The 18,833-nt window shown below is 36.0% G+C and overlaps 1 protein-coding gene across 2 annotated transcripts in view; it reads right to left on the reverse strand.

Annotated features, from left to right (window-relative positions):
- The window catches only part of NR2C2 (nuclear receptor subfamily 2 group C member 2), a 37,796-nt gene that overhangs the window by 16,831 nt on the left and 2,132 nt on the right, over positions 1-18,833 (reverse strand). The window contains exons 2-10 of one of the 2 annotated variants that reach the window (XM_058812671.1): positions 17,538-17,621; positions 16,207-16,306; positions 9,709-9,819; positions 8,682-8,882; positions 7,393-7,495; positions 6,179-6,358; positions 4,300-4,447; positions 2,544-2,637; positions 1,979-2,112 (exon numbers count right to left, since the gene is read on the reverse strand). In XM_058812671.1, coding sequence (XP_058668654.1) covers positions 1,979-2,112; positions 2,544-2,637; positions 4,300-4,447; positions 6,179-6,358; positions 7,393-7,495; positions 8,682-8,882; positions 9,709-9,780 — 932 coding nt within the window. In that variant the 5' untranslated portion in view covers positions 9,781-9,819; positions 16,207-16,306; positions 17,538-17,621. The remainder of the gene's footprint in view (positions 1-1,978; positions 2,113-2,543; positions 2,638-4,299; positions 4,448-6,178; positions 6,359-7,392; positions 7,496-8,681; positions 8,883-9,708; positions 9,820-16,206; positions 16,307-17,537; positions 17,622-18,833) is intronic. The other variant, XM_058812672.1, reaches the window with a different exon arrangement.

Here is an 18,833-nt window from a genome sequence, read left to right on the forward strand (position 1 = left end):
AAGTAACTGTTGCACATGCCCCAGCCGTGCCATCCTGGAGGTTGCTGAATCCCTGGCTGCCCATGGAAGGTAGTGAATTAATTTCTTTACATTGCTTGTGTGTGTGGCTTTTGCTTCACCTATTAAACTGTTTTTATCTCAACCCACAAGTTTTCTCACTTTTGCCCTTCTGATTGTATCACCAGTCCCACTGGACTGAGGGAGCAGCTGTGTGAGGCTTAGTTGTCTGCTGGGCATAAATCTCAACAGTCCTCTTGCACTTAGCATTTACTATTCCCCCTTCTCACAGATTCGGTGAGGATTACAGACCAGATGTATTCTGAAGAACAAAGTCCCTCTCCTTGTCCCCATCCTTGATCTCCAGCTTTTTGGAACAATGGAGAACAGTGTGGTTTTCTTCTAGACACTATGCCTGAATTTCCTTTCCCTTAAGATGAAATATAGGCAGGCATCCTGATCTCCCAGTATACATAGAGCCTTAAAAGCCTTATGACAGTAACACAAGAGAGGCTGGTCCCTGGTCTTCTTTATACTCAAGCTGTTGCTGGATCATTACCCAAAGAGATCACTGTAAATTCTCTTTGGATTAACAGAGCTTAAATGTAAAGAAGAATTTTGTGTTCCAATTTCATACCAGTGGACATTGTTATGGTATTGTGCTTCTTTGCCATTTTTTGTCAAGATGTTTTTTTGGGAGAGGTATTTTAATAATTATTTTTCTGCTTTAAAGAAGGAGTAAGAGGTTAACATAAGCTGACATTGCAGTGTCAAGTATCTTAAAATATTAATTCACTTCACTTGAAGAGTTCAAATGAAAGACTTAGCAGTCTTATTTAATAGAAATAAAGGAGCATTTTCCTTCTCTGGGTACAGTATCTTGTTTTTCTCATGTGTGGAACTATCCATTATACTTCCTTTAAACCCAGTCAGCCCAGATGGACATTAATTAATGTCCTTCTCACTCTCGTGCTTTCTCTCTCTCTCCCCAGAGAGGTGTTTTCCAGTCATAGTAGTGGGCAGACTGGTCTGGTATTTCTTTACTGTCAGGGGCTTTTCTGTGTAAATCATTTTTCTTATACCTTTTGTTATTGATGTTGTGGCTATTACTGTTTCATTTTGCTGTTACTGTTTGTTTGCTAGTCTCATTGCTGTTCCCAGTAAACTGTTCCTATTTCAACCTGTGATCTCTGCCTTTTGTGCCTCTGACTGGAGACGGAGGGGGAGCAAGTAGCAGCATAATTTAAGTGTGAACATTAAATTGGAGAATACCATTCTTAAACCATGACAGTTAAGCTCCTCCTAAAAATCTTCTTTTTGAGAAACAGTGGACAATTTTGAGTCCAAGTATGTTGTCTTATTAACCTATACTGCTAAATTCAACCAATCTGCTTCCCCACACAAAAAACACAACCAAAAACACCCAACAAAAAAATCCCAGCCTTGCAAATCTCAAGCTGTGCTGGAAATTTTAATATTCCACGCTCCTTTTTCATATATTTTTCCTTAAGAAAAGAAAGACTTCAAACTCTTTCTAAATCTACATTACCAGGAGATTTTATGGCAGCACAATTTCAAAAATAAATCTGCTGTAATACAGACTCTTAAAGAGCAGGGCTTAGGGCACAAGCATTGCACAGGAGAAGCTTACATAAAATACATCTGTGAAATAAAATGGCACTGAAATGTTGCTATTCTCAGAGTCTTTCAGGGTCACAAACAAGTAATTGTTAATTTTACTGAGAACCAAATCTGGTCTAGCTTTAGAATACTACACTTGTTACACAGGACACAGTTCTTCACAAGAGGGCAAGAGCCAAAACTGATTGCTAAAGAGCTGGTATTTTGTTTCAAAGTAGGGGCAGTCTGGCAATCTATACTGTGTCTCATGCAACAATGGCAAATTAATTTAATGAATGAGTACAAGGATACACCACATAGAACACAAATTACTAAATAAGGTGTAAATATGAAGGCATACCGTGTAATCTCACTTGCAGATTGCTCTTCTTGTTGAACTTCAGAAGTATCTCCATTATTTAGTGACTCACTGAGATTAGCAAGAGATGTTACAACATTTGCTAGTGTTCCTAAGGCACCCTGGCTTGTTTCAGCCTAAAAAGGAAGCACTGTTTTAGTAAATCAAAATTATAGTTAATATGTATAATTTCCCCCTCATTTTCAATCTTTTTATTCCTTTTCCCCTATGCACCTTTTCCTTCTTTCTGAATGCCAGGAAGAACAATGGTTCACAATTATCTTTAAATAGGATTTAAAGATAATTATCAATCCTAGTCACAGATGAGACATCATATTGAGAACTAACTGTAGGTGACCTTTTGCAGAAATATGCTTGCCAAAAGAAACCACAATCCTATTGATCAATTTATTATATCCATTCATACAGTTCTTCACACTTATCACAACCTTATCTTTTCAAGAGCAACAACTATTTGAGACTATGTGCAACAGCTGTTTGAGACTAGTAGATAAAGTAATCTGAACAAATTAATAGATATCTCAGAACTGAAAAGAGACAGTAATACCTTGGAATCAGCAGCTAGGAGGACTGTACCATCATCCCTGATCAAAGGTTGCTGAATATTCACGAGCATTCCTGGATCAAGAAGACCGGCTGACCTGTTCAAAAGCGTAAGGCATCTGATGATCAATAGTATTTTCCATTAATCAGAAGCATGTGTAACAACTCATGAGATCATAAAAGGAATTACCAGTTTTTAAATAAACAATTTAGTGAGGCTTACAGTTTATTTAACAGGACTTAAGTCTTTCTGAAACAGTTCCCAAAAAGTAGCTTGAAAGACAGAAAGACTGAAAGATCTTATAATTTCCAGTACAAAAACAACAACAAGAACTTCCCAAATGCATATCTTCTCATTTTCTTTTTGTTCTGGTTTGGTCTGCTTTAAGGAAAGCTGTTGTCGTCTCATGCTCTCAGAAGTCACCTGGTAGCTTTAGTTTTATATTAGACTTAGGAGGAAGGCATAACTCTGTATTCCAAGCAAGACACTGGCCAGCACTAAATAAAAGTCATAAAAATATTTTTTATATTCCAAAATATAGTCAGAAACAGTCACATAATTAAAGCCTGCATAAAATCTCTGCTGCCTTTACTTCCACTGTTTTTTGATCAAATATCCTCCCCCTCTCCTGTATCTAATTTAGGGAGACAGTGGAAAGTCTTTACAGTCAGCAAGAAGTTTACTTATGTGATGCTCCAAGTGCTGTAACATGACAGCAATGCACACAACACAGGTGCAAGGCTGCAGGACATTACAGTACAAGGGGTCCTACACTAACAGCTATCATTGTGAACAAGCACAGGCAGCAAATTATCATGCATTATGCAAATCTACATACTACATAAATAACAGAGTGGTTCTTAATGACTATAGTAGTGTTTATAGGTCTGTAATGGATCTGTAGCTCAAGGAAATTTTTAAGAAGCAAATGTCTCTGTGAGTACTTCTTTCAAACAAGAACACTGAAAAACAATTCTCCAAGAAACCTGCAGCCCAAACTTCCTAACTGCAGTGTCATTTGTTCAACAAGGAGTATGTATATGAAAAATTAAACACACTTCTTCCCTTATGAAAACTGAATAAAAATATCCAAATTTTTACATAGTTCTCAACCATTCATAAACTACAGTTCTAAAAATGTCATATATAACCTAGACTTTTTTTATTCTATTCCGAAAAGGAAAAAAAGAAATCTTGCCTTTGTTTGTAATGATGTGCATTTTCACACCCATTGCCTAAGGAGACACCTGAGAGTGCAGGAATTGCTGCAGCAGTAAGGTACAGGAACCACTTTGGAGTATCTTCCATATAGTAAAAGGAAGCTGCTGTTTTGCTGTTATTGAAACCAGTATTTGGGATGCGAATCAGCAGTCACTGAGTCTCCCTAACTAGTGTCTTTAGGAGAACGAAGCCTGAGTCTGCCATTTGCAGATCTGATTTCAGAGAAATGCTAACTCAAATGTATCACAGCATTAGCCTACATGCTTTCTGCTTGAATATCATTCAGTTGCTCTGCATTGTTCTGACCTGGCTGGACAAGAGCCAGCTCTGAACTGAAAACCACATACCTGTATGCAGACATAAAAACTTTCATGAGAAGCAGAACCTACATTGGCCTTGGTAATGGAAACAGATGATGTGTGCATTAAAGTTCTTTTCTGTTCCCTCTAAGAGCAGAGGGGAGAAAGAATATAGGTGTGATTGCAAAGTAATGTGCACAAATGACGTGAAAGAAGATACGTGGAACTGAGGTACTCACCGTGTCCCATCTTTATCTGCCACAAATGTTGGAGTTGCTATTAGAGGGCTTCGAAGATCTTTTCTTATATAGATTTTTTCAGTAGAAGCTGCACAGTTGGTTGGTTTTTCACGTTGCACATCAAAAGGCTTTCTTTCACTTTGAACCGCTACATAAAGATAGAAACATACAGATTTGAAAGGAAATATTTCAAATGAAAAATACAAAAAGTCAGTAAAATTCCTGCAGTTATGATAGTGTACCAGCTCAGTTAAAAACTGGAAATTTAATACCAAGAGGGAAGAAACGCAGGCTCCAATTTTACTATATCTGTGAGTATGTGTATTTTTACATATATTTTTAACTAAGAAGGTCAGAGATTAATCTTTTGCTTCAAGTTTTGCTGATCTGGAATGAAATATCGCTCTTTTTTTGGCATTTGATAAGATGGAAGATTCTACAGATTGTGTTTTCAATTTGTATTTTTTTTTACAGGCACAAGCTATATCTAAATGTTAGGCAGATTTCTATTCTGGATGACACAAAACGATGCAAACCCTGAAAAAGTCAAGAGAGGCAAGTTACCTGAGAGATGCAGGTAAACTCCTTGAGAGGATACCTTCTGCATAAAATACACTTCACTCACAGCCATTATTTCCTCCCAGTTAGGGAAGAGTGTTCCAAAACTAACCCTTTCATAATCTACATTTATACTTGAGAATTGAAACAAACTAAGTGCAGTCACTGAAGTGCCAAACAAGTGTAGGAAGTTTTTTAATGAAAAAAAAAAGCAAGAAGCAATTTGTAGCTTTTAAAGAAAGTGAAAAGTACATCTTTATAATATTAAAATATTATTATTAAACATATTACAGAAAGTTATCCTCACAACCAGCAAGAGTTACTTAGTTCCTGGTTTTATTTTTACTATTGCTGTTACTATTAGCAAAATTTAGGGGCTTCCGATTTGGCATATCAAATTTACTGACTTGGTGAATACATATAAATTAATCAGAGGCCTGACTCAAAGCCAGTGAAGTCAATAAACATATACCCAAATCATATTGGAAGAAGGAAGGTTTGCTATCTGGAACTGCAGCAGGTTTTTCTTGCACAAACATCTCATCTTATATTCAGCACATTGTGTGTAAAGCAGCAGAATCGTCACAACAGGTCTGGAGTTTCACAGTGCAAATACAACAATTATGTTCCTATTTACAGTTTAAAGTTTTGCTTCCCTTGAACTCAGTGGCTGGAACTAACCCTGCTTATATCGTATCACAAAACAACTTTGTAATTGTTTCACATAGTGCTAAATTGAAGAACACGTGATATAAACTGAAAACAAAAATATATTGAAACAAGTGTTTGGCTGCTAGCACTGGAAATGTATGAAATACTACATACAAACATGAAAGCATATTTTAAAACATATGACATTTTGTACAATGCCTCATAAAACACTGCTCACAAATTATCAAATTAATATAAAAATTTAAAAAGAGGGGAAAAAAAAGACTATTTTCTGTCACTGGCTGAAAAAGCCACAAAAATAAACTGGAAGGAAAGCAGATTCTCAAAACAGAATATTAGATTCAGATTCATGTCAATCCATGTGAAAATATTTTCTGTTATAAACATACGCTGTGTTTGGCACATGCATTTTAAGTGCAGCTGTAACTGGGCTCCTCAAAGGCAACAGTACTTGGAGACGTGGTTCAGAACAAACCACTACTGCACTTCAGACATAAAATGGTGATGAAAGAAAGGTGCACTAGATGCTGCCAAAGCGTTGTTTCCTTCCAGCAACATATACCAAAGCAGAAAGAACACACTAACAAATTGTAGTCCACATAATTGTTATTTGGTAGGAACAATATCACACTGAGTATTTAACACTCACATTCCATTTTCATGCCCATCTCTAGACATTTCTTAAGCCTACAAAACTGGCATCGATTCCGATGGTGTTTATTGATGATACAGTCCTGGTTGCTACGACAACTGTAGGTCAAATTCTTCCTTACACTCCTTTTAAAGAAACCTTTGCATCCCTCACAACTGACAGCACCATAGTGACGACCTAGGAAACATATGTATTATCAGTTGAAAATTACTTATAATTCAGCATAGAAATATTAATTTTAACCAAGTAAAACACTGTAAGTCATCCTTTAAATTTGTTTTGGATTTATGCCAGCATTTTAGACCATGAAAGCATTACTACAGTCTCACAAGATATTTCTGGTTTACCTAATGTCAGGGGTTTTGGTGAGAGAGAAGAGAGGAAGGCTCAGGCTATTTCTGAAGGTGTGGTTGATGAAGGTGTAGCTCCCACTCTGTTTAAGTACAGATACAATTCTATCTGCTGTTACGGACTATAGCATACGTTTAGAGACTATATCAGCTAAGAGCTCAAGTAGTTTCAGAAAACAAGTAATTTTACACCAAAATTTAAAATGCAATCTTAATTTAAATTTCCTGTCCATATTAATTCTGGTATTGTTTTAATTTCATAAACACTTAAAAGAAGAAAAAGAAAGTGAGCAAAAGAGACAGAAGGGTGTCTTCTCTCTAGGATGAAAGCACAGAACACCCCTTTGACAAATAAAAAAATTTTATCTTAAGATTCCTTGTTACAGCATGTTACTGAAGCACTGAGGTTTCACATAATCTCTGCTTGCCTTGTTTTGTGATAGTAGAAGAAAAAAATCTACCAGGAAGTGTTAAGTTTGTTGGAGAGCACTAAGAAGCATTTTCTTGGAGCAGTTACACATTTTTAGGTGACATGTTTATTTCATGGTAGCACATCACTGTGGTGAACTTGACTACATGCTTCAAGCAGTCTTTTTCAATTACCAGGAGCAATTTAATCATTATTTTATCTTTAAGCCAATTTATCGTATGCTTCAGTTCAAGGAGAAAACCTAATATTCTTCCAGGCAGAGTTTAGCTATTTTTTGTGTATAGATACAGAGTATATTTTTCCATTTAAAAACTCAGTTACTTTTGCCATGAGCATAACTTAAATCAGTTTAAGCACATGAAAAATCATCTCTTCATCCCAGTCATCCTTTCAAGCAAGTTTCTTCAATACCACTTTGAAGGCTTCCTTACCTGATGCTTTATCACCACAGACTACACAATATTCTACTACCTGGGGCCGCTGAACATCAGTTTTTCCTAGCAGACGTTCCACTGAAGCAGAGTCAGTCACTATCTAAAGCAAAATTCCAGAACAAAAAGATGTCATTAGCCAGATATAAAGGTAAGGAGTCTTGCCTATAGAACAAGATTGGTGTATCAGCTAAGAAGAGGGGACTGAATTTATGAATAAGTACGGCATTTGGAATGAAATTAAGTAGTATAAAATGCAATTTAATGAGAGTTCTTACTGACAACAGAGAGACTTTTGAAACAGTCATATCAAAACAAATTACAAATAAAACTGCTAGCTTTGTTTATTACAAATGTTTCTTCACTTGTGCAATCAACAGTATTTTTCTCTTGTTGGAAATACTCTCAAGTGGCTGCTATACTTTAGCCAAAGACAGTTGGCTTTCAGATGCTGTTCCCATCTATCTCTTCTCTAGCTATTAGGGATGTGTGGTTCAGAGAGGATAGCCTGGAGCTCAGATCTATAACAGAAACAGTTTAGCTTCCAAAGGCCTTGGATTCCAAAACTTCTGTTCTGAACATTCAATTTAACCAAGAAAAATTTAAAAACCCAACCCCTCTGTAATGTCAGATATCCTATTTATCATGGAAAATTAATTTTAGAAGACTTTTAATAACATTTTAAAAGTATTTATGTAAAAGTTACTCTTCTTCCTGTAAAATATTCTCTATTGTAACAGTAACAAGAGAGACCAGGCACATTCTCATTTGTTTTATTCTTTTTTTTAAGACTGCTAGGAAGAAATCTGAAATTTCATGAGAGATAGATTATTGTTACATCATTGGCTTGCCAAAGCTTCTGTTCATGTAGATTATGCTCAAGACCGACAAAAAAACATAAGAGCTTTATTGTAATGTCTTGATACTGAATGTAAAGTACGAACTCATGTAAATTTGCTCAGGTGAGTTGTATCTCTGTATATGAGTGAATCTTAGACTAAGAAATCCTGGCACTTCTCACAAGCACTATCTTAAGGATTCCCATATGTCTTTGGAACCTGAATGAGAACACATGATGAGGGATGATAAGTGCAATGGAATACATGAGGTAGGTGAAGACTGAAGGATTTGTGACTGAACAATGAAGCCTAAAATCAGTATGTCTGATCCATGTCACGAAAAAACTACTGCAATTTAGACTTAATTTAGAAACAAAAGAAACAAACAAAAAAACAACAACCTCCCCCCTGCAAAAATATTACATGGTTCATCTAAATTACTGTATTTACCTGAATTCTGCCTGGCACAATGTTGTCTGTGGTGGTAAAGATAAGCTGCTTGGCATTAGATGTCTCAGGTGCTGCCAGGATCACCTTTCCTGCACCAGTTCCATCTGGACTAGCTAAAATGAACTGTTGCTTTGGAGACACAGCTGAATCCACTGCTGTCACTATTTGAATTTTCTGACCTGTTTGCTGATCTGTCACAATCTGTAAAACATTGAAGAAATTAGTGACCACAGTAAATTTTGTTTTAAAACCTTTCATTACATCTCAGAATTATATCAGTGGAAAATTACAAAAGAAGCTCTCTCAAAGTTTTCTTTATAAATATCACTAGGGAGATGTTACCCAGTTAACATTTACCAATATATTTTACATCAGATGTTACTCCCTAAAGTTATCATCAAAAGATGGAATCAGGCAGCTTTATTGTTTCACATGCCAATTTTCAAGATTCTGTTATGATGGAAGGTTTCTATTTCTGATACACTTGTCTGGTAGCATGATCTCTATTTTGCCTGGTAGAGTAACCATATCATGCACTAGAATTTCATTAAAATTTACTAAGTCCTATGTAATTTGTCATTGAATACATTCTGATACATTAATGACATCTTTTTATTATCTCCCAGTAACAAAGTTCCACCGTGCAGCATTCCCAAAGGCCAACTTCATGCTAAATAGATCAATCTCCTACTGGCTCCTAAGTAAGTGGAAGAGGAATCCACTTGCAGACAATCTCAGATATCTGTTGACAATATCTCACCCTTTGGTGTGGCCAGGGCTCTGGAGATTTGCTTGTGCAGGCAAGGTTTAACCTGTGTTAATACTCCTCACTGGCTAACTATTATATACAGCCATCTAGTCAGCACCAATACTGAGGGAAAAAGAATTTTAATTTTCACTAAAAATTACCTAATCTTACAAGACTTAAAGGAAGTATTCCATAGTCTTTAGCATGCTTTTGTATAAAGCTAAGTAGGAGGAGAAGAAAAAAAGAAAATTTATAGTTGGTTAATTATTGGATTTTTACCTGAATGCGTTGTGGTGAAGCTACAGAGGAGTCTGTGGAAATTATCTGGATACGCTGAGAAGGGCTGGTCATCACTGGAGATTCAGATAACGAAGTCTGAAGAGTCGGCACCTGTAAATAACATACAGAAATTTAATTCAGTGTTAAGGTATTGAACACTTTTCAAAATACCTATATTTATAAAAGATCAGATAGCCCTATAGTTTAGAATCTAAATTTACTGGAAAGGTTACAGTCATTTAACCAACTTGGATTGGCTTTCAATGAATTATCAGAATATTTTTGTTTTTCTGGAAATGGAGTGAACCTCACAAAACCAAACCACCACTACCACCACACGCTGCTCAAATGAATCACTAGGTAAGTACTGTATGATTCTTTAGCTTACTGAAATGCAGAAATACTTTTTTTAACTTTCAATTATACACTTGTCTCATTTTTTTTTTTTTTTCTGTAAGTAAAATGTTAAGTAGTTCCCCTTTTAATAATTTCAAAGTACTTTTGAATGACAGAGATTAACTTTCACACTGCTTCTGAATACTATTGTTTTTTGTCCTATTCCATACCTTTCTAGACACCAAACTATAATGCAAATTTAGTTCTGAATACTTAGTGCGAATAACATCCCTTGCAAAGCCTTTTTCAGAGCAAAAATTTTAAATGTTGAATTAAACATAGATGACAACATTTAGATTGGATATTGGGAAGAACTTCTTCCCTGGGAGGGTGGTGAGGCCCTGGTACAGGGTGCCTAGAGTGGCTGCCCCTGGATCCCTGGAAGTGTCCAAGGCTATACTGGACAGGGCTTGGAGAAATCTGGGATAGTGGAAGGCGTCTCATCCAACCTAAACCATTCTATCAACCTGGTATCTGCATTAACATGTCCAATGCTAGGATGGTCACAAGTTGTTTTTATCAAATCCTCTTCTAAACAATCTTGGAGTTATATCAAAATTTTTACAGCTGGACAACAGGACAGTTTCAGTTTTAGCTTGCTTTGAAAAATCTTTGTTTAATATACAGAAAAGTAAATTTATGACATAAAGAAAAACCAGTTTGGATAGCAAGGAACATGAACTACAGTCCCTTTGGGGAAGTAGAGTTATTAAAATACACAAGACTTAATGAAATCATACCATTTACTCCCCTATTGCCTATACCATAAGGAGTTCCACATACTATAAAAGTGTAATCTAAATTAAACATACAATCTTTAATACAGGTCACAAAAATTGCACACTAAATGAGAAAAAGAGACAGGAAAGATGTAGAAATAAGAGGTGTCTTCTAATTACTGGATGATCCAAAGTTTTCAGCTGCAGAAAACAAGATACCTATGTGAGAAAAAAAGACTCTCAAAAATCCAGACTCTTAGAGGACACATTTAATTGATGATCTTGTCTTCCATGCCGAATTATTAACAAGGCTGTGTGCCCTTTAAAAGATCTAAATTAGAGCAAGAAGGTCTTTTAAAACTGTTTTACAATTGTTCAGCTGTAGAATCCTTAGCCTTTCATTGATCCATCTTCAGACCTTACACCACAATGTACTGCAGGCAGCCTAGAGAAAAAGAATAGTCTATTCTTCTGTATTGTTCAAGGAGAAAGATAGACAAGACAGACATAAGGTACCTGCATGGAAATTCTTTAAACATTTTGGAATTGAACAGCCACATTGTTTTCTGGGTTTGCAATGTATGTTTAACCTGAACCCCATGTGGCACAACTTGAAGCGATTTCTTTTTGTCCCCCACCTGACTCCACCCTCCTGTTAGGGAGTTGTCGAGATTGAAAAGGTCCCCCCTGAGCCTTCTTTTCTGCAGGCCTAACAAACGCAGCTACTTCAGCCACCCCTCAGTGACTGACTCTCCAGACTCTTTTCCAGCTCCTTTGCTCTTTTCTGGACACACTTCAGCCCCTCGATGTCTTTCTTGCACAGCAGGGCCCAGAACTGACCCCAGGATTTGAGATGTGGCATCACCAGTGGCCAGTACTGAGCAACAGCCACTACCCTGGTCCTGCAGGCCATGCTGCTCTTGATCCAAGGCAGGATGCCACTGGTCTTCTTGTGTGACCTGGGCACACCCACCTCACATTCAGCCACTGTCGACCAGCACCTGCAGGTACTTTCCTGTTGAGTGGCTTTCCAGCCACACTGCCCAAAGCCGGGAGTGCTGTGTGGGGTTGTGGTGACCCAACAGCAGGAGCTACGGCCTTGTTGAACCTCACACTGTTGGCCTTGGCCTCAGTCCCCTCATCCAGGTCATCCATAAAAATATTAAAGAGAACTGGGCCCAAAACAGCCCTAAGGAACCCCTCTAATGACTGAAGAATGGATGTGGCACCACTCCCCACCACTCTCAGGCCCCAGTCACCCAGCCAGTTCTTAACCCCATGAAGATGCACCTGTCTAAGTCCTGGGCCACAGCCTCCCTTGGACAGTGTTGTGAGACAGTATCAGAGGCTTTGCTGAAGTACAGGTAGGCACAATCACACCCTTTACTTCATCCATGAGGTGGGTCACCTCATCATAAAACAACATCAGGTTGGTCAGGCAGGACCTGCCTTTCCTAAACCCACGCTAGCTGGGCCTGATCCCCAGGTCTTGTGAGTCCCACTTGGACTTGGAAAAATAATATAAAATTAGCAAAATTGAAAGGAAAATCCATCAGATTTCCCATAGAGCATCTTTAGCTCTAAAAATTCATTCCACAACAAAACATTTTCATGAGGCTGCAGTGAAAGCTGACAAATGGATGAAAACAAAAAATATTTTTAAGATTTTCAAAAGTTAAATTTGTTAAAGTTATGGTACATGAAATTTTGAGAAAGTGACCATCTACTTGACAAGTTGTACAACAATAAACAACAAAATCCAGTGGACTTCCACTAGAAAAGTTTCTGCAGCAAATGAATAATTTAGTTGTCTAAATAGCATTAGTATTTTCTTCTAATTTCAAGGATTCCACAGCACAGAAATATGCTCACTATTGAAATTAAGCACTTTACTTGACAGAAAACACAATCATCTATTGTACATCTCTCTAAAAAGAATATCCATACATAATTACCTATGGGAGTGTATTTACAGCAGGGGTACACCGTAAATGTTAGGTCAACTAACTGTGATCTAGTGTAGAAGAAAGTATTATTTGTATCTAGAATATAACTGCTATTGCTATTAAACCAGTAAGTACCACTAGCAATAATTTCATATGCTGAAGTTTATTGAAATTAATAATGATTTGCCTTAAGTGACACAGAAAATCTGTACAAAGCTCAAGAAATACAAAGACACACTTAAACACATATGCATCTACCTTTTTCATCATTAAACTAAAAACAAGTATTTGGTAATTAGGTGCATTTTGAAGGCTGGCAAAATCAAATTTGGTTTCTTCTGTTTAAATTACTAATATTTTTTCTCTTTTTAAACATAAATATATATAATTTTATATTTACCTTATTTTTTCTACTTTTTTTCAGTTTCTAAATTTTAGTTGAAATCATATTAAACTTCCAGTAGATGGGTGTATATATATAAAATATATGTGTATATATAAAATCAGTAGTTTGAAGTTAGGTTTCTCCAAGCATTTCATTATTTTATGTCATTAGAAATAAATAAGGTTTCTTCATAGGCATATAGTCGTGTTTATACAGTAATTGACTGATTTACCCATCATGTATCTACATATGCATCTATGTGTGTTTGTACGAACATATGTACATATATAATAAATATTTGTCCTGACTAACCAAATTTTCCGTACTTTCTGTAGCTTATTTCCCCCTCCGACACTGATTATAAAAACAGCATTTGAGAAATAAATTGAAGGAATAATCCATTGGCCACATAGATAGAAATTTTTAAAGCCTCTAATCTCTTCTAACTTAAGCAGAAAAACATTTTCTACATGAACTCCAGTAAAAGCCAAAGTAATTGTATTGCTTGAATACATTATGTGTAAACCAATTTCAGGCTGAATAATTTCTATTCTCTTTTCTATAATAATTAAAGCATAATTTAGCAATCACAGACCAAATATTTTTAACTGCACCCATAAAATAACTAAAGAATTTAAATGAAAAATATGGTACCAAGTTTTACACCTGCAACTCAAATCAAATCAGAAAGACTTATTTTTCCATAGATATTTTTCCTAATGAGTAGCTTTAGCTATTAAATTAATAATAGGCTTTTACCAAAAATGTATATCCAAATATATTTCTTTGTAAGATACATCTAAAAAACGTTTCAATTATTTTCCTTGGAATTAGCTCTCCTGACCACTCCCAAGCGGCCCTTTGTAGGATTGCAGATAAAAGTTAAATTCACCACTAGAACTCTAGTTTAACTGCCCTAATAGGATGCCAGTGCAAGATCTTGTATAGCACATAAAAAGGCAACAATCATGGAAGAAACTGCAATTGCCACATCTGCATGCTAAAGAAAATCTCAGACCAGCTCTTATGGAACACCCCACACTTGTATTACACCAGCAGCCATGCCACATCTGGCAACAGTCTTCAGTTCAAATGCTGCCCAACGGCCTAAACCAGATACAATCTCCTTATTCCCATTTGCACTTTCTGTGAATACCTCTCAGGCTCATGGTACCCTTAACAGGAACTTGAGAAAAGCTGTATTGAAACTTGAGAAAAGCTGTATTTGAACCAAAAACTGTTTAAGAGGACTTTGCATCAAAACTCCACTTTGAAAAATCATCAGAAATGAGCAAGTGGCCAATGACATCAATAAAATATTAAATATAAAGGGTCTTATGTCATACTTCTTAATTCTTAAAGTAAAAACTTGTTCCATCAGAACAACGGTGTTTCCACTCTCCTTTTCAAGCATATCTTCATGTGGACGAAAATCTGAACTGCAGAACTACTTATGATGTAACATGTCAGAGATATCTGAAGAGGGTCAAGAAAATATTTTACGTGACAAAGATATACAGTATTTTTTGAGTTTCATGGGAAAACATGCTTTCCAAAAGGCTTCAGACTTTGATAGTTTCCTTTCAGGACACTGAGGGAACTGAAAACAACTGAAAATTCTCCAGCAATGTAACTGTCATAAACAAGATCCAGGAAGCACAGGGCTCAACAGTCACCTCATGTAACTCTCTCCCTGAAGCCTCTGACAAGGAAAAGGATGCACCGGGAATAGTTTGTGGCTGCCAGAGAGCTGGCCAAGTTATAGCAACTACTAAAAATTATTCCTGGTTACACCAGAGCTGCTGTTGGAAAGATGAAATAGCCCTTATTTCCACCACCACACATTCCCTCCCCTTCCTCCACACCCCACCCAAAACAGCTCTGTTACATTTTTTTTTTTTTTTATTTTGCATATAAAATAATAGGTACTACACAGGAAATGCACCTCCCCTTTAAAAACAAACACATTTTCCTTAAACAGTACTCAAGTCAGACCTAAGTCGGTGCTGGGACTACACCTAGGCCACTTGCATATTGTACAGTGACTGTACTAAATAAATACTTCAGAAAAGTAGCATTACTTATTTTTGCATTAAGGCTTAAGTATTTTTCCTGCTTTTCAAAAGCTCCACAGGATGAGGAGAAACTGCTGAAATTCCCTCCAAATCCCCTAGCTGCTCTCTGTTCTTCTGTTTCATGAACTGTAAGTAATGGCAACTTCAAACACTAAACATGGAACCCTCATCCAGTCTGTTCAGAAATGCACAATTGGAAAAAAAATTAAACAAGCGACACTATAGAAAGCACAAGGAAGCAAAAGCAGTGAGATCATTTGAAACCATTACAAGAACAATTTTTAAAAGTCCTAAAAATAGAATAAGTACAAAAATACATGCAACACTGGAGCACACTCAGCAACTACTGTGAAACATTCCATTTTATGAAAAAACTGATGAACTATTGCTCAAGAAAGAGAAACAATGTAGTCTACTTTCATGACAGTCTGGTTTGGTGCTTGGCATCACAGCTTTCAATAAACCCATGCCACTGCATATGTGGCAGTTATGTTGAAAAAGTGATGGGGATATAGGTAAAGCTACTAATATTTGCATTAGGTTATTCCAGTTGCAACTTGTCTCTCACAGTTCATAACCTAAAATTCAGTGCATTGTCAATAACCCTCTTCTTCCATTTAATTTTCATTGACAAAAAATATCATATTCCAAAAGTCTCTAATTTTTTAAAGCCAGTGCCAAGTTTGATTTTCTCTAAAATATGGTGAGTACAAATATAGAATTTTAGCATATTTAAAGAAGACTAGTTATGTATTTACCTGTATTAAAAACTGAGAAGACAAATAGCAGGCAGTCGGCCATTCATAAAGAAATTATTCAATATTAACATGGTCATAGTATTAATGAATTCCTAATGAGATAATGCTGCTTACAACTGGTTTTCCATGAACAGTTTTCATGGTGTTACGCAGTGGACAGGCATATCATTTAAGCAGCAGCTGAATACTATAAAGAGATGGAACCCTCTATTTACCCACCGGCCACGAAGAAATCACAGAGCTTCATACACTCTTGAGATGGAGCGATCTCTCCAGTGGCAAGATACAACCATCACACTATGTTACCACGGTGCATTTCCTGCACGAGGAATTACAGATGTCACATATTTTATGTGCTTTAGATGTTATACCAATATAGTATAAAGTTTTCCATTACAGGTTTCTCTTTCAAATATATTTGGAAGTGTTTTTAAAAAAATGCAGCTTGCCAAATTCATACCTGGTACAGAAAACTAGAGTGAAAAATCTCTTGTTGGTTTTCACTGTGAAACTTAAGTTTTTTGAAACTATTCCAAGATGTTAATTTCAGGACACTCACTAGGCCATTTTGTTTAAAAGAATGAAATTTCTTTTTTAAAAATGTACTTCTAAGTACAGAATCTCAAATCAACTTCTAAAACCAGAATTAAACTTATATTTTCTTCTTTTATAGGACTTCTTGAAATAAAAATATTTTTAATATACATGTGTAATCTTAGATCATTAGGTGAAAGAAAACTCCACACTAATGTCTGAAAAGTGGCCTTATCTCTCAGCCCATTTGCCCTTTATTATTTATTAAATCCCTTAATTACGTAACTATACGAAAAATCACAGTAAAGTTCAAGGATGCTAAACCAAATAATTTTAATCAGACAAAAGATCTTGCTTATTTTTTGACTGAAGTTTGCATAGTGAGGGAGATAAATTATTTTCTATGGCCATGAACACTTGCAGTTTGTGTTTATGAGCCGATTTAAACTTTTTAGCTGTTGAGCATCCAAGCTTCAGTGAATATGTATCTAGACATCACTTAATCACTTAATATCACTTTAAGAAGGTTTTGTGCTTTTTTTCTTTAAAGTGTGGGCACAAAATATAAAAACTGATTTAAGTTAACCACTTTGCTGTAAATTCAGAATGGCGCATAAGTAAAACAGGTAACTTCAAACACTGTGGTGGATCTAGATTACAATTCCAGTTAGGTGCAGAAGCTTTCCATGTCCCAAAAGGTCAATCTAATGATCAAATGACAAGAAATTTTGTTATATTAATTTTTTAAACAATTCATAATACAGACAAGTTTCTCTATAGCTCATGTTGAAGTTTCCACTTACAGTCTTAATACGGGGGCCACCAGAACAAAGCAGGGTAAACAAAACATGTTCCAGTTGGACTGTTTTCATGCTTGTCCCCAAATGTAAAGCAGCACTTTTCTTTAAAGATCTTCCATTCTGTTTATGCTTAATTGTAAACGGCAGGGACTCCCTAATAAGTTTTTAATTTCAAAATCTCATATACCAACTGTTGTGATATCATCTGTCACTCACCTCAGCCACCTGCTGAGTCTCCACTACCTGCTGAGCCAGCACCTCCATATTGGTTGCCATGGTGAAACAAGACCATTAGAGAACCTGTTTGGAAAGATGCCAGCAACCTCCATCAGGCACAAAAGTTTGGGTTTTTTCTTAGTATTAAAGCTCGCTCTGCTATGACTTTTTGAAAATTTACAACTCTGCTTGAAATATCTAGCAAATAAGAGAAGGTGCCATTGATGTGTGTGTGCGCACGCATACATACACATAAACATATATGGGACATGCATACTATTCAAACTGCTGAAGTACAGTTATTCTTTTACTTAATTAAGCCTCTAATATACTCTTTCCAGTCCATTATTTAAGCTGTAAAGAAGAGATGTTAATTTCATAAATGAGAAAGGACTAATTTCAAAGTCAAGTTCTAATGCAGCTTACAGAATTCATAGATCTCAAAGGCACTTTCCTCAGCTCAGGCAGGAGAAACCTTGCCATTAAACTGCTTCTACCCCGCATGCTGAACCAGGGAGCAGCAAGCTAAGAATGCTGCTTGGCATTTAATTGAGTCATTCCATCAAACCACCACGTTCATCCATATTCTTAAGAGTAATCTTACGCAATAAGGGAAATAAACAGTTTCATCTAAAATGTATCTTCCATTATTTAGGCTATTTCTTTATTATAATGTGATACTGCAGAGTCATTTCATCCTATTCCAAGTAACTCCACCTTCAACTTTAGGGTTTAGAAAAAAAATACAAAGAAATCAAAGACAAAGAAACAATAAAAAAACCACTTTCAATATATTTTTAATTATCATTATTATGGATGTATTTCTTCCAAGGTAAATTTAATTAAGATTTCCAATTAATACATTCAGTTTTTAATTGTGACTTGCTAATTATAGGGCTAGACTTCAGATTCTGATTCAGGCGTAGGTAATAAAAAGGCATTTCTGGATGCTGGCTTGTTTGATGTTTCATTCGAAACCTCTGTTTAAAATTGCGAAGCAGTCATTTAATATAAAATTTAAAAATACAGCACACAATAGCAACACAGGTAGCAGAAAAATGTATGCATGTCTCTCTAGCATCCATTCAAATGTAACTGCTACAAAGCTAACATTGTTAAATATGTCAGAATTCATTAAATTAGATGGATTCGCTTATATTGTGACAAATGTGAAAGTAATTTTGTATATGTCAAGCATAGATTATTTGTAACAATGGATAATCAAACTTGAGACATCCCCATGGAAATTGTATTTATGCTAGGTTCTCCTACAGCTCGTCATTATTTTATTGAAGT

This window comes from Ammospiza caudacuta, chromosome 12 (genome assembly GCF_027887145.1).
Source record: "Ammospiza caudacuta isolate bAmmCau1 chromosome 12, bAmmCau1.pri, whole genome shotgun sequence".
NCBI lineage: Eukaryota > Metazoa > Chordata > Aves > Passeriformes > Passerellidae > Ammospiza > Ammospiza caudacuta.